The sequence below is a fragment of the Dendronephthya gigantea genome, unplaced genomic scaffold, assembly GCF_004324835.1.
Source record: "Dendronephthya gigantea isolate DGI-Jeju-01 unplaced genomic scaffold, DenGig_1.0 000011F, whole genome shotgun sequence".
Classification (NCBI taxonomy): Eukaryota; Metazoa; Cnidaria; class Anthozoa; order Malacalcyonacea; family Nephtheidae; genus Dendronephthya; species Dendronephthya gigantea.
The window spans coordinates 222145-246911 of record NW_021163021.1 but is presented as its reverse complement, the minus strand read 5'-3'; the positions used below and the strand labels follow the sequence as shown (position 1 = coordinate 246911).

The following is a 24767-nucleotide window of genomic DNA, read 5'->3' as shown; positions in this document are numbered from 1 at the left end:
GGAGGTAGCAAATTTTCAAATGGAGCTAGGTTTTGCCACATTCTCATGCCTTGAAACTGATCGAATAGTGATATTTCAACTAAATTTTGAATTACTTGACTGTATATTTTGGATTTGGAGAATTTTAAGGTACAGTGTAGTGCCGCTCCATGGACTTCCTACTTTCTACAGGCATGAACGTTGGGTCATGATTGCAATTCGTCTAGGTTTTGTAATCATTTCTATAAACTAGAGTAGTGAGCAATAACATGACTACCTGGTTGCTGTGAACAAACAAACTTTAAATCTATACAGTATGTTGTTTTGCAGTTTTGACAATAGCATTGACAACAGCATTTCTTGTAAAAAATAAAACCTATACTTAAATATACCAATTTACTTCTATATATACCTGTATTGTATGATACAATTATTGTAATAGTTTGTAATATATTTATAATATATTTATACCTTACAATACTTCTCAACATCGTTCTCCAGCTTCAGCACAAGATGGGCCTTTGAGCCAGGATAAACATTTACTGAAAAGGTAGTATTTTTAACCTCAACAGTCTCCAGTAACACATCATTGACAATGAGGGAATGTAGGAACTTGTCAAGCAAAATAACAGGCTTAAATGCCTTTTGTAAACAACCAAATGTACTGAATTTGTCAAGTTCATTATCTTTGATGAATTTTCTTGAACTCCCGGTAAGAAAAAGTTTTAATGTTTGGCAATTAATTTTTGTCCCAGACAATTCCAACACTGCTTGAACAACTTTAAATGCATCAGACGTCCCATCCGTCTTGATGTATGTGCCCCGGTGCTTACAATTGTCACAGCTTTCACCACACATGTAACCCTCTTGATTCTCCCCATAATACTTTAATATGGATGAATGTCGGCATGTAACAGGATCTTCCAGAAATAAAATTAACTGGTTAAGTTTTACAGACTGCATAGCAAAGTCACCACTTCCATGAAAGAGTTTCAGAAGAGCAGTTTTATCTGCATAATTATAATACAATATGCAAGTGCTACGTTGACCATCACGACCTGCCCTTCCACACTGCTGAAAATATTCATCCAGATTGGTAGGCATTTTTGCATGAATAACAAACCGAACATTTGTATTGTCAACTCCCATACCAAACGAAGCATTTGCAACCATGACTTTCACTTCACCTGATGTCCACTTTTGATAACTGGCATCTTTAACAAGCTGGGACAATTGACTATGGTACTTCACACACTTGACATTTCTTTTTAATAATTCTGAATGTAGTTTAGATACATCTGATGGAAAGACACCATAGATGATTCCACATTCATCATTCCTATTCTGTACAAATTGAGCTAACTTGTCATAAAACTTATTTCCTAAAGGCTTCTCTTCAATACTTAAGACTATGTTATAACGCAACACAGTTCCTTTAATTATTTCCAACCTACCAAACATTTCCAACAGCTCCAATATCAGCTGGTGGGGTATTGTTGCACTTAGCAACAACTTAGGACAAGGGAATTTTGCCAACTCAATTGCAGCAACTTTGTAATGAGGGCGAAATGTATTTCCCCAACTGCAGATTGTATGGGCTTCATCGAATACAATTCTTTCAATACTGATACTCTTGAATTTATCTAATATAGTTTTGTTCACAAACATTTCTGGTGTACAAAAGATCAGTGTATATGCATTGAGTTCTCTCAGAGAAGAATCACGAGCATCGTCTGGCACATCACCAGTAATTTTGCAAGCTGCAATGCTAAGAGCTAAACATCTATGTAAAAGATCATCTATCAATGACAATGTAGGAACTACAACAATAGTAGGCTTATCAGCAAGAACAGCAGGCAGCATGAATGTCAAACTTTTACCTCCTCCAGTACCAAGAACTCCAAGAACATTTTTACAGTCCATGGTTGCAGAAATTATTTCCTTTTGAAGGGGTTTGAACGACTGATGATTAAATATGTTATTTAATGTCTTCTCTACAAGCGATTCAAGAGAACCAAAGTCATCTTTGTTCAAAGTCGAACTTTTTTTCGTACTATAAAGAACATCAGAAGGCTCAGATTGCATGTCATTAGAAGAATCGTCCTTTGCCGTTCTTTGAATTTTCACAAGACTTATATGCGGTGTACTGTTGCTCCCTACTTCAACATTATAAACGGTTATTTCGCTGTTTTCTAAGCCGACATGCATTAACAGGAAACCAAACTTTGTCGCTGATTCGAAACTGCTGCTACACGTTAAATTTGCCACAGTATTTAAAGCACTAACTTTGTAGTTAAATATTTTATCCTTTTCAAAATACGGAATCTTTTCAACCTTGACTAATATTTCTCTAATTTCGTTTTCAGAATACACTGTTACTGCTTTCGCATCCGCCATATTGGCAAAGCAATTTGCTACCACCCACCCCTCCCATAAAATTACGATTTGTAATGTGCAAGCAATATGCGCAGAACGTCTATGACATGTCGGGTTTTGGCAGGCATCTCCCCGCTTTTCTCTCCTCCTCCTCAAATTCGGGCAAAAGTCGGTCGGACAAAATTCAGGCGGGAGATGCCTGCGGAGGAGGCTAGCCCAGCATTAGTTTGAGGAAAATACATTGTAATGTCTAACTGAAACTATTGATTTTCAATATATCTATTGACAAGCTTTGTTGTAGACAATATATATTGCTAATTGCTATATTTGGATAGTTAAACTGTCTATCAGTAGGTGGTGTTTAACTTATTCAAAACATATCAGATATTTAAGGTTACATATGTTTGTGTGAAAAGGTTGTATGCAAACAGATCTAAAGCCCTTTAAAAGTACCCCAGCATTAAATGCTTAAGGAAAATAATTGTAATGTCTAACTGAAACTATTGATTTCCAATATATCTATTGACAAGCTTTGTTGTACAAAATATATATTGTACACTATATACAAGGATAATAAGATATACCAACAGAATTGTGATATTTCGATAGTTGAACTATTTATCAGTAGGTGCTGTTTAATTTATTCAAAAGGTATCAGATATTTAAGGTTGACATATGTTTGTGTGAAAAGGTTGTATGCAAAGAGATCTAAAGCCCTCTAAAAGTAGCCCAGCATTAGTTGAAGGAAAATACATTGTAATGTCTAACTGAAACTATTGATTTGCAATATGTCTATTGACAAGCTTTGTTGTACACAATATATATTGTACACTATATACAAGTATAATAAGATATACCAACAGAATTGCTATATTTGGATAGTTAAAATATCTATCAATAGTGTTAAGGACTTATGACACTCCCCTTGTTGTGTTAGCTTATCTTTACACACAGTGCCAGCGTCGCATCTAATGTATGTCTTTGTACGTTGATCGGCCCCGGGGGCTATAACGCAAGGCACGGACTACGTATGATTAATAATAGTTTTAGTTTGTGTGAGATAGTCACAGAAGTAACACCTGTATCGTTAGTTGGTGCGTACTTAGTAAAATTTGTTGTTAAAGTGGTGAAAGGACTAGTTCAGCGCTGTGGGCAAAACGGAACTGATATGTAAGTGACATTTCATGAAACTTTGTTGGTTTAGTTCTAATTTAATGTTTTGTTAATACGCTCTGTTTGCATGTTCACCTTATGTTTAATTATAGTTGCATGCATTTATGGTGTCCTGTGTGCAGCGTACTGCTGTTTTCTTTTAGATTGCATGTATTCTTGAAAGATAGATATTTGTTTTATAATGCAAGCTATAGTTATTTAAGTTTTCCTATATGTTGTATTTCAGTTTACGATTACAAATCAATATAACCTTCACGTCTTGAGTGTAATTCGTCGGTTATAACGTCGAATCACCATTAGCGGTCACATAAGGCTTTCTCTGTGGTTTTAGTCAATTTCGTGATCCGTAAAGTAGTCCCAATTTGAACTCGGTGTTTCGATTTTACTTCGTGAATTTCGGCGAAGTAACAGTAAAATATCATCAAACATTTAATTCCCAACGGTTGTGGACTAGTCAAGCTCGATTTCATTGAACAATGACATTCATTTGCTGAGCATTGATAACTGTGGTTTGTAAAGCACTGTATTGAATCAATGAGCATTTATAGTGCAAACAGCGCACCAACGCAGCTTGAACGTCGCGAAAACGAAGACCAGATTACCCGCGCACATAACTCGCCAAAATCACCGAAAAGTCTAACAGACGCTCCTAAACGAGAGCGAAAACCAACTGCAAAATGGAAAAATTATCAATTCGAACTAAAAGAGGCGAACAGGATTTCTTCCTACAAAAAATTAAAGAGAAAAATCGATCAAATTCATGACATGTTGCGAGATATTTCAAATCCGGACGTAGAAGAATTTGAAAGGGAACGAGATAATTTAGATCTCCTTAGAGATGACTTTGACATAGCAAATCATGAATACAATTCGCAGCTAAATTCAAAGGAAGATATAGAAGCTTCTTCTAGCTGGTTTGACGTTCGAGATCATGAGTACATCGAATGTCGAATGAGAATTTGTGAGCGAATCCATGTCCTCAAAAGGAAATCCAATAGAGCGCGATCCGTACAATCAAGTTTAAGATCTGGGCGCGGCAAATCAATTTCCTCTAAGGCAAGTTCATCATCGAAACATTCCTTATCTCTTGCTTGCGTAGATGCGGCCACCGAGGCAGTTAAATTAGAAGCGGAATTGCAATGTCTTGACCAGGAAAGAACGATAAGACGTTTACAATTAGAAAAGGAAATTGCTATCGCGAACGCTCAAGAAAATGCAATTAAAAGAATTATCAATGAGGAGAATAGTGTTAACGGAGAAATCAAAGGTGTAAAGACAGAGATAAAAACTGGCAATAGCGTTAAATGCGCAGATTTAGTCTTAGATCCGAATTCAGCCTCGTTTACCCCGAAGACACCCTCGTGTTCACCCAATATCCCCTCTCAGCCTTTGACGCAACAAATTTCAGCCGAATGTACCTTTAATTCAGCATTCCAAGAGATAGTTGACTTGCAAGCAGAACAGACTGAACTAAATTCTTGTCTTATTGATCAGCAAAACGCTATTAATCTTCCCGTTAAAGAGCCACCTACGTTTTCTGGTGACCCCTTTGAATTCCCCGCATTCTCCACAGCCTTCGATTGTATTATCTCGGAAAGAGTTTCGTCTGACCGTGATCGTTTGTACTTCTTGGAAAAATACACAAAAGGCAAAGCGAATGAGATTGTCAAAGGCTTTTTAGTGGTGGCTTCAGAAAACTCGTACAAAGAAGCTTGTAAACTTTTAGCAGATAGGTTTGGAAATCCCTTGCATGTAGCAGAATCTTACAAGTCTCGTTTACGAAATTGGCCACAGATTAATGACACTGATAATAAAGGCTTGCAAGACTTCTCTGATTTCCTAGTACGTTGCGAAGAAGCTGCAAAATCTGTCAAATGCATTGGCGAACTCGATTCTGCGCATACAATACGTCAACTTTGTGCAAAATTGCCTTCGTTTTGTGCTGTGAAATGGTGCCGACAAGCCCGTGAGATTAGAGAGAAGTCTTCCAGCAGTATCAACGCGACCTTTTGTGACTTTGTAAAGTTTGTGAAAAGAGAGTCGGAGCTTGCCAATGACCCAGTTTTCTCGCTAAACGCAATTAAGATGGAAAGAAAGCGTGGCTTCAAGTTGAACGAGAGAGAAAATGGAAAGAAGCCAACCCTCCCTAAAAGAGGTCATGGTTCATTTGCTAAGTCTGGCTCAGAACAAACAGAACAAAACGGACAGAATACGTTACGTTGTTCATTATGCGAAGGTTCTGACAGCCTCATGAAGTGTTGAAAGTTCATCAATAAACCTGTCGAAGGTCGTAGTGAGTTCATAAGAAGCAATGGACTTTGCTTCAGATGTTTCGCGAAGGGTCATTTATCGAACCGCTGTCCCAACATTGCTGCGTGCAGCGAATGCGGAAAGCGACATCACACTCTGCTACACGGAGCAAAACCAAAGACAAAGAAAGATTCGCCTTCGAAATTTGACGAAACGAAGAGAAGTAATAAACCTGAAGATAAAACTAGTGATCCAAGGATAGTGCAAAGTTTGTGCCTTATAAGCATTAAGCAGAAAGTGGTTTCTTAGGAAATTCCGAGGTTGCTTTTTTCTGCACACCGTATAAAGAAAAGGTGTATTAACTATGGTTACTGCGAAAGTTAACGAATCAAATGTGGGAATTTGAGAATTATCAACAATACTGCAAAATGGGTGCTAAAATGGGCCGATTTATCTGATTATAAACAGACAGATATTGTACAATCTTGCATGTCACTGCCCACCATGCACAATTTTGCATGTCAATCTTGCACGGTGACGTTAAGTCGCATTGTAATTTCTTTGTCAATACAACCATTTGCAAGCTTCCGTTAAGCGCGCCGTCAAAACAAGGTTGTAAAAAGTTATAATTAGCATTTTTGACAAGTCAAACGTGTCACTTTTACGGGTGTAACTTTTAGTTTTGGCGACGTCGCCAAAATTAAAATTTAATGGTAGTTTATAATATTTTTGTAATGTTTTGTAATATTTTTGCATCTTGAATATTCAGGACCGTAAAAGATCTTAACTTGCGCAATCCCATTCCGATAACAAACGTTGAAAGTACAGTCAGTGTATTTTCAAAGTAGATGTAAAATACGACAAGGCTGTTTGAATTTTTTATTTTCCTATTTAGTGTTTGTGACAAGAGTTAATTTGTGGCATAATATTTATTTATTTTATTTTACACTTTTTGCTATAAAGAGATAAAGATACATGCATGGAATTACACACAGAGAAGAGTTTCTCCAATAACGGAGTTCAAAAACAGTTGAAATAAACATTGAGGAGTGAGACTACCATTAGGAAAAATTATTCGACAAAAAACTTAAAAACATATACACTTAAACAGGATAGGTGGCTGACAAACATATAGATTTACACAGAGCAGCTGGATTTATACACATAGAGAAGACTTTCTCCAATAACAGGTTTGCAAAAACAGTTGAAATAATTGTTCAGTAAACATTGAAAAATGAGACAAACATTAGGACACACTTTTCGACAAACATGACAAACAAACAGACAACAAATCAAGCAATGGAAGTAGCGGGGAGTTAACAAACAAGTAAAAAACAGACAAAGAATAACAGTGGACAAAAACGTTAACGAACGAAATACCCCGCAAATTAGTCATGCGCTATCGTAAAGTTAGCAACATGATTTCGTTAACGAGATAGTTAACGAACAGGTTGTATGACACTTCATACATACAGGCATTAAAGTCCTCGTATCTTCAGGATTGTAGATACTGTTCGAATGAAGTAGGAGATTTGGTGGTGTCTTTAACGGTACAAAGAAGCATGTTCCATGTACTTTGGAAGCTTTGATATAATAGCTGTTTATCACACTAACTGTTCGTCGAGTTCTACACTTATAGTTAAATTCAGCGTGGTAGCATTGATCGCATTACTATCACTTGTTTCTTTTAGTGATACACTGATGGACGTGTTACAGTCGGCGTTGTTTATGATCCACTCGAAAGGATACACCATATCTAACTGTATGTTCAGATATTTAAAGTCTTTGTACGATATATTCATTCATGTGCATGGCATGTAGGACGTGGTTGTATACGTTTGATGGTATTACGTTGGACCATTAGTATTCGACATGCGTTTGTAAATTCATTGGGAGATAAATCGTAGTTATTTACATTCACCACTCTTCTTCGTGTGAGATAGAACAATGACGTCAGTTCTCAACTGAATAATCTGTTCACCCGTTTCTAGAAGTTGACAGTTCGCCGATAATTAATAATAGTTGTAAAATTTCTTTTCGTGTCACTGGCATTAATTCCTTGTGGCTTTTATGTTGAAACTGTGCGTTCTTGTTATCTTTCACTCGGCCTGGAATTCGCTCTTTACGATTTAACTTGATCGTAGTTCGGTAGTTTTCATGTGACTTCATTGTATCACGATAACTGACAATTTACAATTGATAGGTGTGTTCCAGGAGTAGATATAGTGTGTAGTTATTAAAGTTGTGGATCTTCGTTCTTGCTAATAGTTGGCAAAATCCAAATTTTATCATTTAGACCTGAGGATGCAATATTGTAGTTTTGTTCTTGGATTTGTGTGATTTTGTCTGCAATAAAAAATAAGCACTTCAGTACATAGTTGACCTTAAATAAACGCAATACAGGAGTTTGAACAGCGGCAGGAAAAATTTTCTTAAATAGTAAGATGTGATCAGAAACGTAACGTAATAATATGTTCCAGTACCTTAGTTATTGCTTTCATTCTCTTAGGCAGCTTCCTTTTATAGTGTTGAATGAAATGTTAATCTTTACTAAGTACGATGGATGACCATGTCACTGAAATAATAAAAAAATATATAAGAATATACAAAATGACAATCACAAAATCAGATTTAAAAAAAAACTTACCTCCTCAAAGACTTGAGGTCATCACGGGGAAATCTTCCTCTGTCCCTAAGAAGTAGGGACATAGACCCTCCAATTCTTAGAGGAGGGAAAGGATCTTCTAGTCCTGTATCCAGTGTTTTGGACATTTTACCTTTGCTTTGAAGAATAACTTTTTTAGTTTTTGACTCATTCTGGACATTCTACCTTTGTTGTGAAGAACAACTTTTTACATTTTGACTATATTACCATAGTGAACTGAAATTTTATCGGGGTTTTTTATATATTAACACTATTTATTTATTATAGTAACTTAAATATTCAAATTAGTGAGAGGAAAATAGGCTTATGGTCGCTGAAGTACGATTCTAAAACTCCACTGCTTTTTACTCTTTCAGGGATATTAGTATATATGTGGTCAATTTGTGTTTTATAGTCTGTTGTCACTGTTTTAAAAGTTGGACGTATTGCTTTTCTTGGATTAAATACTTAGTAAGTGTATTTTTGTCGGATACATTTTCAAGAAGGTTAACATTAAAATCACCAAGAATGATAACAGGAGTATTTGGATCATTAATATATGTAGAATGTAAATGTTTTAAAGCATCTATGAATATTGAAATTTTTACTTTTGATTTAGAGCGATAAATTCCTACAATATGTAAATTATTTACTGGTTGGTTTACTTTAAGTAATGTCATTTCTACATGATTAAAGTTGCACCTCAAAGGTTCTGACATTAGTTGTATATTGTCCTTTATGTAAACAGCAGTTCCGTAAGGTGTTCTAGCACCATCTGGGATGAAGTCATTTCTGAATAGTTGAAAGCCTGAAATCTGATATAATTCACTGTCGTCATTACTACATAGAGCAGTTTCTACAACATATTGATATCTGCGGCTTGTACATTATAATCACTTGCAACGTCAGCAACATGAAGATGCAATGATCTGACATTTTGGAATAATACTTTAAATGCTCCACTAGTATCTTTATAGAGAAATGGAAGGTGACTTTTTAGTACACAATTTTGTCGTAGTCTTGTCATTTCTTCTTGTACTTTCCTGCTCACTGCTATTTTCTTTTCGTTCAAATTAAGAATATGTAATCCCGAAATGTTTCTAAGTCTGCTAAGTGCGACGTAATGCATGTGCTCTCGCTTTAAAGATGGAAGGTCAACAACGGCTTCATTTAATGTATCTCCTTGACAACGGTGAATAGTTTTGGCTGCAGATGGTCTTAAGGGAAACTGTCTGCGAAGAACTTGTATTTTATTTTTGGTGAACTGTCTTTTTATCTCAAGAATTGGAACCCACATTTTTTCTATACTTTGATTGTAAAGATAAGAGTATTCTCTGCGATAATCATTCCCAATGTGTTCTTCTTGAAATAAAACCCAGATGATACTTGGTCTTGATGAGCCTTCTACGCGGTAATCGATTTTCTTGATGATACATTCAGCACCATTAGTCATACCATCTACAACTGATACGTTTGTCGTGAGGTCATACTTAGCTTCTTTAAGTATTGAACACACTGAGTACAAGCCCATGGTTTTCGAAGGATCATTGGGATTTGCTTTTTGAGTCTTTCTTTTAAATCGTCAGATAAGTCTCCAAGTACGATATCTATTGCTTTAACGTTGACCTTTTCATTTGACGATTTCTGAAAAACGTCATGGTTATGTTGATCAACTGCCATATTAGTACTGAATAAATGGGTTGAAGATATTGGATAATCAGGATGTTGTGGACTAAGGTTTAAAATTCTTTCCTTCAAAACCTCAAGATCATTTTCAGTATGATTTCCTTCTCTGATACGATTTAAAATTTGAGCAAATTCTTTGTCTTCTTTTTGTCTCATAATTTCTGATAATTCGAACATTTGAAAATATTGTTGCCAGAGATTTGTTGCTAATGCAGCATAACCGTCCTTTGTATTCTCAAATATCCAATTATCAAATACAGGTTTGAGTTGAAACAAGTCGCCAACAGTTATTATACTAAGACCACCAAATGGTTCTTTTGTGCCCATGATTTGTTGTAATCTTTGGTCAAGAAAATTAAACATACCACTGCCCACCATAGATATCTCGTCAATAAAGATAACTTGCATTCTGTGTAACTGAGATCTTATTGTGTTCAACCGGTCTCTATCTAGAGTACAATAATCAAATCCTCTGTTCGCGGGAATTTTAAACGCGGCATGAAGTGTATTTCCTCTTATGTTAAAAGCAGCTTTGCCTGTCGGGGCAACTTTTACAACACTGACATCATCAGGATCATTCTGAGGTTGAGAATTTAAGTATCTTATAAGAGCTTCATACAAAGCATTAGTTACAGTACTTTTACCTACACCAGCACCTCCACTTAAAAACAATCTCATTGGCGGCTTATCAGTCTTGATAGAGTTTAGTACATGGTAAAAAAACTCTTTTTGTTCAACATTAAGTGACTGGACGAGTCTTCTAAAATCCACATCATTCAGCCTTTTTACAACAAGTTCTTCATTATCGTTCTGGGATAATGATATCATTGATCAAGTCATATTGGGCATGTTTTTTATCTTTCCCAGGATCGAAGCAACCGAATAATTCACTTTCTTTCGGGCCAATTTCTCTGTCCTGTTCATCTCTATACTGTGTATTTGGAGCTAGAATTAGATTTTCTTCACTTTCAATATCCTGTACTGCTTGATCGAGCACTTCGGTGTGACTCTCGTATTGTTTTCTGTTTTGTTCTAATAGATCTCTGACAACTTCACTGATCCTGGTAATTTTCGAGTCTTCAAAGGTCTGTGCGTTCGTTTCTCCAAGCAGTGTAAAGCATTATCTGTTCTCAACAATAATTTTCTGGATCTTTGTTTTTATTAAATCTAACTGACCGTATTATTCTTGGCCTTTGTCTCTTAACTAGTGTCATTCCACCTTTCATTTCATATTCATAATTCTTTTTCCTCGTTCTTTTCAGAAAGATCGTCATCTACATTTTCATCAAAATTTCTCTCTGGAAGATAATCATGTATTGATGGTGAATTTAATTCATGTTTGCTATGGTTACCACTTTTACAATTGAACCAAGCCACAAAATCCGCCAGACATAAATTTTCCAATTTCTTTGGTCTTCTCTGATATCTTTTAATAAGGTTATCTGATTCAATATCAACAGAATTATCAGGAAGCTCTTTAATTTTGTCCATGCTTTTTAGTAGGAATGTCCTTTCATCTGGGTCTGATGTATTGATAAATTGGAATTCTCGAGAAGATCGTCTCAACGGCATTTGCATTACTAAGTATACAGCCTCTTGTGCACTTATTTCGACAGCATTGAGAAATTTGTTACCAATATGTCTCACCTTGTTAACAATATTTTTATTGCCTTCTTTTGCTTCTTCGCATGCTTTACGAAGTAACTTGCTCATTCCTCTTTGACCTTTAGTAATATATGAAAGGATATAAACAGCGCAAGCGTAAGGATCTAACACGTACTGAATATCCATATTCGCTTTCCATGCTCTGAGTATGTTTGGATTGTAACAGTTGATCCGTATCTCAGCAGGTGATCGTTTTAATAATAAAGTGTTATGTTTAAGAGAAAGTCTTATAGCTTTTAAGTATTGCTGTTCCGATAAATTTAACTTTTCGAGAAACTCGTCAAAGGTCATGGTTTCATCAGCTTTAATAGAGTTTAATAAAGTGTGTATTCGTTCTAAAGCTTTCTTTAGTATATCCAAGATTTTTTCGTCCAGATCAGTTTCATATAAAGGCTCTAAAATCATAGTTCTTGGCATCGGTGGCAACGGAAAATTAAATCTGCAGACCGCTTTTCCTCTTTTTTTGCATGTTTTTGAATGTTTATGCCTCTGCAAATTAACAAGTTGAGATAAACCATCTTTCTCAGCTTTACAAGAAACGTATCTATCTACAAATTTGACAATATCTTCATCAGAGTCTTTGCCATATTCAGGTGCGTTTTTGATCCAGAACAATCCATGGACATGTGGAGAACCTCTTTGCTGGAATTCAACACGATAGAAAAAATCAACAACCTCTCCGATTGGATGACATTAACTTTTAATAAAATTGTGAATAAATAATTGAACCATGTGGTCAAAATTCCGTGCACATGTTACTGGATCTTTTTGTATTAGCTCAGACTTCTTTTGCCAAGTCATTTTTGTAATATCATCGTCAGTATAGTCTTTTTTGTGAATTAAACGACCAAGGATTTTAATCAAATGGTTCCAACGCGTTTCAGCAGCTGAAAATGAACAGAACCATGTAGGTGTCCCAAGCTGACGAATCATTGCAAATAGATCTTTCTTACATCTTTCAAAGTATGGAGGAGATCCTCTTAAATTTCGTAAGACTCTAAATCCTTCATCTAAATTGATAAGTTTGTTAACAGAACTTTCCGATTTTAAATCCCCAGCTGTGTAAGTTTTACCTTTGGTTTTACATTTACGTAATGATAAACTTGCGCTGCCTTGAATTTGTCTGATTTGCAACTTTTTTAATTTAAAAAAAATGTTCGGTACACACTGGGCAACTCTCCTATCTTGACTTCGAAGTTCCCATTTACAAATCGTACTATAGTGGACAGGGACAAGTCTTTCACTGTTATCAGCTTGTTTTTGGCCACAGTAAATTGTTGGGAAGGATAGAAATTCAGCATCTTTATCTACAAATATACCTAGTGGTCTGTTTCCTTCTCCTGGTGCAAAGCTGATTATTTTATCACCATCTTGGGTTAAGTCAGGTTGTTGTAATAATGTATCCATGACACCCGAAGGTTGTTCAGTTGCTTCACACCACTCATCATCTGTATCATTGTCAATGAAGTTGTTGCTTGTGTTTGGATCTATGATTTTTTTAATTTGATTATTAAATCCTTTTGATGTATTTTCTGATGTTTCTTTGGTGTTTTTAGTAGTGAACTCAGACCATTCGTCATCATTAGAGAACTGATTTGACACATAATTACTTATCACTTGTATTCCCTCATTCTTGAATATCTCACTAGTTTGAACGAGGTATTGAGCTGCATCTAAAACTTTTGTAGGCCTAACATTCTGAAATTGATAATGATGTTTAAAACCGAGCCGTCGCTTTAATTTTATAGGTATTGTTTGTGACTCGCTAATTGGTCTTGGTAATAGGTTAACGGTTGTATTAACATTAGCAGGAACATTCACTACATTCCCATGAATACTTAATTGACCTCCACTAGGCAGTTCACGAACCTGCATAAATGGTATTCTTGGCGAAATTAATCTCTCTTCAAGAGGTGTTAAATTTTTTAAGACCTCGGGTTTTGCAGGAAAAGTCATTTTGTTTGCTTTTGCGCAACTCGGTAGTTTACCAACTTTTAGATTTGAGTGACATGTGGCACATATCCATTCGGTGTTATCAATGCTGTTTAGACCAGTAAGGCATAAATTGAGGATATGTTTTGAACAGGAATTATATAAACATGTGTTATATTTAGTTACAGACGACCTGTACCACAGCTGGTCACAACAAGTACAAATATATTCTGGCCCTACACTAATATCCTTATGAAATAACTCAATAGCTTTTGCTATTTCTATTGGTGAACGTTTCTCGTCAGAAGATTCTTGTGAGGTTTGATAGACATTATCGTGGGCGTTAATTTTTATTCTTTTGTTCTCTCGATTCTCAATGTGGGATAGTTTTCTTTTGACATAATTCCTTTTTTGAATGTTCTGAACTCTCTGAGGATGGTTTTGATTATAAACTATGCGAGACATTTTAAATGATTGCGCAAGTTTTTCAGGATTTGACAGTCGATATGTTGAAGTGGCATTGACACGAGACCTTTTGACTTTTTCAGGATTTGATCTTCTGTATGCTGCAGTGGCTGATTTAGATAATTCTTTAATCTTTTCAGGATTTAATTTTCGGTATTTTGTAGTAGCTGCCTTAAATGAATGCTTTATTTTCTCAGGATTTAATTTTCTATATTTTGCAGTAGCTACCTTAGATGATTCCTTGACCTTTTCAGAATTGAATTGTCTGTATATTTGAGATGCTTTTTGCCAAGACTCCTTTAGTTTATTACGATTTAAATTTTTATAGTTTTTATTATACAGTTTTTTTCTTTCAATCTCTTTTTTTTTAATTTATTATCTTTTCTTTTTTCTTTCATATAGTTTTTCATGTATTTTTTCCTGTTTTCTAAACTGTTTACTAAGGCATTTTTTTTAGATTAGTTTCATTAGTTTGTAAATTTTGTGAACTTATTTGTGGTTTCTTTGATTGGTTATTTGATACTTATCTATTGTGCATTCAGAAACAGATTGTACGATAGGTGCAGTTGATACGTAATGCATTTCATTAAGATGTCCAATATAAATATCTCTTAAGATTCCGCCAGATTCAGCATAAATACTGCGTACTATTGTTGACTCCGAAAAATTTTGTGCGCTTTCGATAATATGAATTTGTAAATTGTTTATATTAGCAACAGCCTGTATAATAATATGATCCGCCCATGTACCTAGCCGTGACATATTTTGTAAATATTGCAACCATGAATGTTCAGTATTATATTCTACAAAATGTTCTGGACAGTTTATTAGATGTTGAATTGCAAGCGCTCTTATTTGTGCATGACGATTTTCATGACGATAAAGCTGGTGGCTTACACTGCGGAAGAAGCAATTACCATCGCCGGCAATATGTACTGGCACTCGTGATATACGAGCTAGTCTAGCAGTTAAGATTGACATTGGTGTATCTATAGGACCTGGATTGAGCTCAATATCACCGCATAAAATTAAGTAACGCTTCTCAGCTGTTTTTATTTTTTGTATGTTGCATTTTTTGGAGTTTAGAGTTTTAGCTTTGTCGAATTTGTGTTTTCGGGTGCTGTTAGTGTTTTGATTGCTAATATTTAAGCTTACTTCTTCAACTGTCGATTTTCGCATTTTTTTAGAACGATATGGGCATGATTTTGTAAATCGCCACATGTTTGTATTTAATTCTTTTTGAGTGACATGTTTACGAAAACTTGTAGACAGCAAATTGTGCCAAGACGAAGATTTAGGAATTGATTGCTTAATGAAACCTTTTATTTGTCGCCTTTTCTTTTTGTTTTTGCGCATTAAAGAAACAAGCTTTTTCATTGGAATTCTAGACGGTTCTCGATCAAGCCTCTTAGTTTTAGCATGCACTAAACAACTTCTTGTTTGTAATCTGCCTCGATTATATACGTCATATGGAGAAGTTAACCGCTTTTTTTCTTTTGATAATGTTGTAGGTGTTAACGAGCCTTCTATTTTTGCATCAACGGTTATTGTATTATTACTTTTTAGAAAAAAAGTAAAGCTTTGGATATGGGGCTTTGTCTTATTCCCATGATCAACTTGAAACGTATGGTTGTCACTAAGCGTTGAGTATTTTGGCAATTGTTTTTTATATTTATATGAAGTTACGACAGTTTCTAACAAGTTTTGCATAGATTTCCGATAAGTTTTCAATGATTTATCTTTTATTTGAACACAATTTTGCACCGTTGTGCTAGACCTGCGGACAAGGTCCGTGTCGATAACACGTGGGCCATCTCCTTGCCTTTTTCCTCGATTACATAAGGCTCGCTGGCAAGTCAAGCGATTGTCGATAACACGTGGGCTATCTCCTTGCCTTTTTCCTCGATTACATAAGGCTCGCTGGCAAGTCAAGCGATTGTAGATAACACGTGGGCTATCTCCTTGCCTTTTTCCTCGATTACATAAGGCTCGCTGGCAAGTCAAGCGATTGACGATAACACGTGGGCTATCTGCTCGTCTTTTGCATTTAAATACAGCTCTCTGACGAGTTAAGAGTTTTTTGCTAGTCTCTGAATAATTTGACTTCATCTTTCACAAGCAGGCACAGCGATAATCAGCTTGTACCGTGCACAATTGCCGACATGCGGACACTGTTGCAATTATGTTTTCGTGTGACAGAAGATCTAACCAATCACATTGGCCACCGGCAGCGTATAACACGCGGGTAGTAGTGCGTTTTTCAGCATTTCCTGTGCTTATCAAAAATTACTAGATTTTTAGATTAGTACGTACAACAAAACAATAATTTAAAAATAAACATTGGGAAATCGTTTTATCTATAAAGAAATATTTAGTCTGTTAATTGATTAGACGATAAACCTCGATTTAACTATAAACCAATAAAACTAAATTTTGCATGCTAATGCTATTTTTTTTTTAAATTGCATTTTTAAAAAAAAGTTACTTCGCTCCTCTTCATATATTACAATACATGCATATAACTATTTTAACAACACTGATTATATATAAATAGAGACTTGTATTGTTAATTTGAAAGGGGCATATCTTCGTATATTGTAGCATCAAATTAACCGTGCGTTCTAAAACCATATGAATGAAGTGAAATTCTAATTGCTTAATTTCCAAGCAGGGAAATCAAAGACGGCAAAATTTTTTTAACTTCAAGAAAACTCATGCATGTTAATATATAGGGGGGCTATTATGCAAATCCTCATGAACAAACAGTGGCTCAAAACTGAATAAGGTGATTAGCTGTTTCCAACATTCTGAAATTAAGCCAGCATGTTGGCCTTGTTATATTATCCGGTTTACTAGTTTCAGATAATGACCGTCTAGGGGTGGATCCAGCACTAGAATCAAAATAATCACTTTGTTTTGTCATGCAAATTAGTGCACTAGTGCTGGACCACCTTGTAATGACCGATTCTAGTGATAGTGTTATATTCCTTTGCCTTTGGTCTCTTAAATCACCCCTGTAGAGTGGACGGTTTAACAGTGTGAAACATTTATGTCACGAGGACATTATACCTTATAAAAATTTGTGTGATTCGCTTTTTGAAATTATATTTTTATTAACTTATTACAAACTCTTCTGCATGAGGAAGGTCTTTAGATCTGCAGGTGTTATTTTTTGAATGAATCATAAGAGTCGCTGAATGTCGTTTGAGAATATAGTTAGTTATCTATAGCTAGATTTGGCGGAAAAGCTGCCAGCATGCATACGGTTGTTCCCTGGTTATTGTTGCTTAGTCTGCTGTTTAATTCGGTAATACTTTTTACATCTTGTTTTTAGATTAAACTAAATAAACTTTAAGAATGGCGGGTATAGATAATATTATTTAGTCTTTATACCAGAGGAATAAACAATTAACTTATCACATATCGTTTTTTTTAGCCCTGCACGTTAAGCCTTTTATCAATTCTTATATAGTTATTATATAGATCAAAAGAAGTTATGGCTTTAATAAGAAAATATACTAAGCAATATTGGGAGATCGTTTTAGAAAAACATATAATATAAGTAAAATGTAAGAATGCATGTTGTAAAACAAAACTAGGGATCCAAGGATAGTGCAAAGTTTTAGCTATAATGCAAATGCTGTTATACTTGTGATTGTGCAAAAATGCGCGGTCATCCAGGTGATCTCGCGCTCATATTTCAGCCAATCAGCGCTCAGAAAGTTTGTGAAAATAGAAATCCATCTTGCAGTGTTTAATCAATTATATCTTTTGTTATTCTTGATGGAACCATTCGAAATTTTGTGATTATGTTTAGTTATAAGAACTATAGCTCTGATATAACTTTGGAAAATAACCGATGCGTGAATCGATCACTTGTCCTGACAGCACGAAAATATAACCAAACATACTCAAATTACATTACTATAGTCGCGATATTATATCTGGATATCAACCATAACAATATAATTAGCCTTGAATGCCTACTGTGTGGATCCACAGTCTTCATTTACAAACAACCCGTTCTCGCCTGAACTGAAGTATTAAATAAATTATGTAAACATTTTATAATAAAATATTTCTGAGAAGAATCCCACAAGATACTTTCAAATTGCACTATACTGTATAAACCTTAAAGTAAATAAACCTTGCATGATTTACATAACCGATGCGTGAATCGATCACTTGTCCTGACAGCACGAAAATATAACCAAACATACTCAAATTACATTACTATAGTCGCGATATTAATATTATATATGGATATCAACCATAACAATATAATTAGCCTTGAATGCCTACTGTGTAGATCCACAGTTTTCATTTTGAAGCATTTTTTATGACAGTAAAATTGGTTTGTGCATAGGCGTACGGGACTTTTAAAATGTGGTCGCGCAGATGAAACATGGTCTAACGTAATTAATGTAATAGTTACTTTGCCCTTCTTTTGGACTGATTGGACGCCTGTATATATTCAAAACCGATCCGTCTATTTACATAACCATATGCGCGCAATCGCACTATAGCCTACCTAAATAAAATACAAAGCACTAAATAAATATAGCTCTATGAAGTTGTGCTGTAAGAAAACGAACTAAATAATATTAGCACTTAATTGTCACCATTTTAGCGTGAATTAACTGCAATACGTAAAATACAAAACAATCCTATGCTTCGTGAAGTTTGTGTTGTCTAGCACTCTATTCAATGAAGTATACGATCTAAATAAATCGCGCAGTGTAATATTCGATGCGTGTGTTTATAACGCGATGCGAGGATCAATGGATCAGTTCAAATATAGTGTTTATTACGTGTAGTAATAGTGCATGTCGTGTAGCACCTTAGCATACCATTTAACCTGATAATACTGATCGGCACTTGCTAGTAATATCGCCATTTGCTTCAGATTTGTACATTTTAAACAGAACTGTCTCGCTCCATTGTTTCTCTATAACAAATAGTAATTATTAAGCACTGTTATGGTTAAAAAGTTTTTAACCTCCATAGTCGATTATACAGCAGTATCAATTGCTATCAACACATGTTAGATTCGTGAAGTACATTATCAAAATAAGTCGTGTATATTATGTTATGCGTGTAGTTAAAACACGATAGTGGATGTGGACGTATTCTTTCTTGGTTCTGCGTTTAATGAGTTCACAAATTCTCGAACATTTGCTCGCTTTTCGCTTAAAATATTTCAAAACAACACTTCGTCGCTCCATCGCTCCTTATTGTATTTTGCGCTTCTGAATATTAATCGCGGCCTTATGCGCATTAATGCGCTGTTCAAGATGAAATTGCGTGTACCGGGGGGAACAACACACATATCATCGTAACGAATGTTATAAAATTTACAATAACCACAGTAATTCTTTCATATTTTGTTTAAATTGGAAAATGCTAAAAGAATATACAAATCAGAAAACTATATACTTGATCAAACAAACTTCCTGATACCCACCCACATAGGATCAAAGACGACAAACAAAAAACACTCCGCCCCCCGGAGTTTACACTATGACTGACTGAACTGACTGTCTGATGTGAATTTTCGCCACTCACCACAATACTGCAAAGTTTCACAGAAACTTTGCACTAAAAAAGGAGGAAGTTCTTACTAGTAAGGATAATGCAAACGTCAGTGCTACACACACCAATACGAACAGTTGTTACTATACTACCAATTCTAAAATCGTCCCAGTCATCTTGTCTCACAAGGATAACCCCGAAAAGGAAGTCAACGTCTATGCTCTTCTGGACGATGCAAGTGACACTACGTTTATAACGAACAGTGTTCAACAAAAGCTCGGTGTTTCTGGGGTTGACACAAAGTTGAATTTGAGCACCATGCTTGGCCGTGAAGAAATCTCTGCATGTAAAGTTGAAGGTTTGGTTGTACGACGGCCAGATAAGCGTGCGCATGTGGATCTACCGAGAGTTTACGCCAGAGATAACATACCCTGTAGACGGGACCAGATTCCTACGCCAGAAGTCGCAGACAAGTGGCTGCATTTACGGAAAATTAAGGATAAAATACCTCCATGTCAAGCTGACCTTCAAATTGGTCTTCTGATTGGGTGCAACTGCCCGAAAGCAATCAAGCCAAAGGAAGTGATCTCAGGCAAGGGAGAAGAACCATACGCTGTAAGAACGCTCCTTGGATGGTGTATAGTCGGACCTGTCGCCTCTGCCTCTGAATCAACAGACAATGTCGATATTGGCCCCTCCACGTGCAACTGTATAGCTACTCGTGAAGTCCTTCCTGAGGCTCGTTTGGGACCGACGTTCGCCCTAAATACCTCGACGAAAGAGGAAATCAACCCATCAGTTGTGAAGCAACTCTTTGAACTCGACTTTTCGGAGAAACATTCATCAAACCTAAGCCTATCGAGAGACAACAGAAAATTCCTTGAGATTGTCAAGCAAGGTATTCATCAACTTGATAACAATCACTACGAACTGCCATTGCCCTTGAAGGATGGAAATATCAACCTTCCAAATAACAGAGATGTGGCCGTGAGGCGGATGAATCACCTCAAAAGAAAGTTTGAGCGAGATCCAACACAAAACCAAGAAGATTACGTTGCCTTCATGGGAAAGTTATTGAGAATGGATTTGCAGAAAGGGTGATTGAAGATCAAAATCATAGCGAATGAGAAAATACGAAGGGGAAAATTTGGTATATTCCTCATCATGGTGTATACCATCCGAAGAAACCTCAAAAAATTCGTGTCGTGTTCAACTGCGCAGCACAGTATCAAAACGAATCGCTGAACAAGCATCTGCTGCAAGGTCCCGATCTTACCAATAATCTTACAGGAGTATTGTGTCGGTTTCGCCAAGATAGTGCGCTTCATGTGTGATATAGAAGGGATGTTCCACCAGGTCAAGGTCAACGAAGAACATCGCGATCTTCTGCGATTTCTTTGGTGGGAAAACGGCGATACTGCCAAAGAACCAGATGAGTTTAGAATGACGGTGCACTTGTTTGGAGCAGCATCATCACCTAGCCGCGCAAATTTCGCCTTGAAAACGACCGCGGACGATAACGAGAAGGCACTTGGAAGCGCAGCAGCTGATTTTCTTCGAAAGCATTTCTATTTTGATGATGGTCTAAAGTCCGTGCAATCGGTGGACGAAGCGGTGAACCTGATCAAGAACACCAAGGAGATGTGCAGTCGTGGAGGATTCAACCTTCACAAGTTTGTGTCCAATAACAAGGACGTTGTTCGAAGTATACCGGAACGTTATAGAGCAGATGCGGTGAATGAAATAGATCTCGATTTGGACTCTCTGCCAATCGAACGAGCGCTAGGTATCCAGTGCTGCGCAGAGTCGGACAGCTTCCAATTTCCAATCGTGCTTGAGGCGAAACCGTGCACAAGAAGAGGTATACTGTCAACTGTCAGTTCAATATTCGACCCAATTGGATTTGTCGGCCCCCTTCTGCTTGAGGGAAAGTCAATTCTTCAAGCACTATGTCGCCAAAGCATTGGTTGGGATGACGCTGTGCCGGACGAAGCAAAGTCGAGATGGGAAGAATGGAAGTTAGATTTGGTTAGAATGAAAGGTTTTTCCATACCGAGATGCTATAAACCTCTTGATTTTGGTCGCGTAGTCAGTACTGAGCTTCATCATTTTTCAGACGCCAGCGTGGTAGGTTATGGTCAATGCAGCTATCTACGATTTATTGATGAATGTAATCTTATTCATTGCACCTTCGTGATGGGGAAGTCGAGAGTAGCCCTGTTGAAATCGGTAACCATTCCACGATTGGAGTTAACGGCCGCGGTCTGTTCCGTCAGAGTTAGCGTCCAGTTGCGTCATGAATTGGATTTGGAAATCGACCAGGAAATCTTCTGGACAGACAGCAAAGTGGTGCTCGGCTACATTGCAAACGAAACTCGGCGTTTTCATATCTTCGTCGCCAACAGAGTGCAAGAAATTCAAGATCATACCTCAGTCGATCAGTGGAGATATGTGGAGTCGAAATCAAATCCAGCGGATGAAGCATCTCGCGGAGTGAAAGCTAAGGAAATTTCAGAATCCAAGTGGCTTTCTGGATCATCGTTCTTGTGGAAACCAGAAGAACAATGGCCATCCAACAACCAGGAGAATCAGCACATTCGCGAGCTGAGCTCATCTGATCCGGAAGTCAAGAAAGCCGTCGTTTGTTCTACCTCGAGAGTGGATTCTGATGAAAATTCGACTGGTTCTCTTATCGAAGATCGACTGTTGTACTTCTCTGATTGGTATCGAGGAAAGCGAGCAATAGCCTTATGTCTCCGCTATGTGAGAAAACTTCGCGCACGAGTTCAAAGAAAGAAATCGGAGGCATTGACGTTACCTGAACTCACTGTCAGCGAATTGAGCGCTGCAGAAAAATTGGTCATTCGTTTGGCACAAGCTACTGCGTTTCCTGAAGTCTTAACTGCGTTGAAGAAAGATACAGCTGCTAATCGGGACGTTAACGTCAATGCTAAGAAGGGTACCAACACACTACGCAAACTCGACCCGTACCTCGACGAAGAAGGGATCCTGCGTGTCGGAGGGCGTTTACGACGCGCGAACCTATCGGAGAAAATTAAACATCCAATCATCTTACTCCGCAAAGGTCATGTGACAACCCTAATAGTACGATACTTTCATGAACGAGTGAAACACCAGGTAAAGGGATTGACATTAAACGAAGTTTGATCAAGTGGGTTCTGGATCATCGGTGGTTCGTCTGCAATTTCGCATCTAATTTCTACCTGTGTCACATGCAAGCGGCTTCGTGGAAGAGTAATCGAACAAAGAATGTCGGACCTCCCTGAGGATCGTACGGAAAGCTGTCCACCATTTACCTACTGCGCGGTTGACTATTTCGGTCCGTTTATCGTGAAGGAAGGACGAAAGGAACTCAAACGATACAGAGTTCTTTTTACGTGCATGGGCTCTCGAGCAGTTCACCTCGAAACGGCAGCTTCCCTTGATACTGATTCATTTATCAATGCTCTTAGACGGTTCATAAGCAGATGGGGCCCTATTCGCCAGCTCAGAAGCGATCAAGGCTCAAATTTTGTCGGTGCTCGCAGAGAGCTCATGGAAGCTCTAGCTGCGGTGGATCACCAAAGAATAAAGTCGAAGCTGTTAGAAGAAAGCTGTGATTGGTTTACGTTCAAGATGAACGTACCATCAGCAAGTCATATGGGTGGAGTGTGGGAACGTCAAATACGAACTGTTCGGGCGGTTCTCTCTTCTCTGCTGCACAACAACGGAACCCAGTTGGACGATGAGTCGCTAAGGACTTTAATGTGTGAAGTTGAAGCTATAGTTAACTGTCGACGGTTAACAGTAGACCAACTAGCAGATTCGGACTCACCAGAACCATTGACACCGAACCATCTTCTCACGATGAAGTCGAAAGTCATCCTACCACCTCCAGGTATATTTGAATCCCCGGATTTGTACAGCAGAAAATGGTGGAGACGTGTGCAACATTTGGCGAACCTTTTCTGGACGCGCTGGAGAAAGGAATTCCTTCTAAGTTTGCAACATCGGCAGAAATGGACAGAGACTCGTCAAAATCTACGTGTCGGTGATATCGTCCTTATGAAAGAAAAGGACGTACCAAGAAACAAATGGGAACTAGCTCGTGTCGCAACAGTCTATCCAAGTGATGACGCAAGGGTTCAAAAGGTTCAAGTTGCCGTCGCAGATCGAAGTATTGGCGAGGATGGTAAAAGAAGAACACCACTACGCCTTCTAGACCGACCAGTGCAGAAATTGATCTTCCTGATGTCAAATACACTACAGCCCGGTAGTATAATGGTGAGTGAGAAGACCGAGGGAATCCCAACCGAGGAGCCTCAAGAATAAAGATGTCGTGGAACAGAACGGGTACTTTAATTTCGAAACATTCAATAAAGGTTTATTTAGTTAAGTTTAGTGAAATATTAACATTCTATATTTCAGGGGAGCCATGTTAAGGACTTATGACACTCCCCTTGTTGTGTTAGCTTATCTTTAGACACAGTGCCAGTGTCGCATCTAATGTATGTCTTTGTATGTTGATCGGCCCCGGGGGCTATAACGCAAGGCACGGACTACATATGATTAATAATAGTTTTAGTTTGTGTGAGATAGTCACAGAAGTAACACCTGTATCGTTAGTTGGTGCGTATTTAGTAAAATTTGTTGTTAAAGTGGTGAAAGGACTAGTTCAGCGCTGTGGGCAAAACGGGACTGATATGCAAGTGACATTTCATGAAACTTTGTTGGTTTAGTTCTAAATTATGGTTTTGTTAATACGCTCTGTTTGCATGTTCACCTTATGTTTAATTATATAGTCGCATGCATTTATGGTGTCCTGTGTGCCGCGTACTGCTGTTTTCTTTTAGATTGCATGTATTCTTGAAAGATAGATATTTGTTTTATAATGCAAGCTATAGTTATTTAAGTTTTCCTATATGTTGTATTTCAGTTTACGATTACAAATCAATATAACCTCCACGTCTCGAGTGTAATTCGTTGGTTATAACGTCGAATCACCGTTAGCTGTCACATAAGGCTTTCTCTGTGGTTTTAGTCAATTTCGTGATCCGTAAAGTAG

The 24767-nt window shown here is 37.1% G+C and overlaps 3 protein-coding genes and 1 pseudogene across 3 annotated transcripts; 2 read left to right on the top strand and 2 right to left on the bottom strand.

Annotated features, from left to right (window-relative positions):
- Positions 1–444: 444 nt before the first annotated feature.
- LOC114518575 (ATP-dependent DNA helicase Q-like 4B) lies at positions 445–2376 on the bottom strand. Its single transcript, XM_028538595.1, has one exon. The coding sequence runs from the start codon at positions 2374–2376 to the stop codon at positions 445–447; it is 1932 nt and encodes a 643-aa protein (XP_028394396.1).
- Positions 2377–11238: 8862 nt separating this feature from the next.
- LOC114518574 lies at positions 11239–11821 on the bottom strand (annotated as a pseudogene).
- An 8199-nt stretch (positions 11822–20020) lies between these two features.
- LOC114518573 lies at positions 20021–20803 on the top strand. The gene has a single exon (XM_028538594.1). The coding sequence runs from the start codon at positions 20021–20023 to the stop codon at positions 20801–20803; it is 783 nt and encodes a 260-aa protein (XP_028394395.1).
- A 243-nt stretch (positions 20804–21046) lies between these two features.
- LOC114518571 lies at positions 21047–22870 on the top strand. The gene has a single exon (XM_028538593.1). The coding sequence runs from the start codon at positions 21047–21049 to the stop codon at positions 22868–22870; it is 1824 nt and encodes a 607-aa protein (XP_028394394.1).
- Positions 22871–24767: the final 1897 nt, after the last annotated feature.

Bases quoted from the DNA above. Each gene is read 5' to 3' on its own strand.
- LOC114518571 (XM_028538593.1), top strand. From the start codon at position 21,047: ATGTTCCACCAGGTCAAGGTCAACGAAGAACATCGCGATCTTCTGCGA.
- LOC114518573 (XM_028538594.1), top strand. From the start codon at position 20,021: ATGCTTGGCCGTGAAGAAATCTCTGCATGTAAAGTTGAAGGTTTGGTT.
- LOC114518575 (XM_028538595.1), bottom strand. From the start codon at position 2,376: ATGGCGGATGCGAAAGCAGTAACAGTGTATTCTGAAAACGAAATTAGA.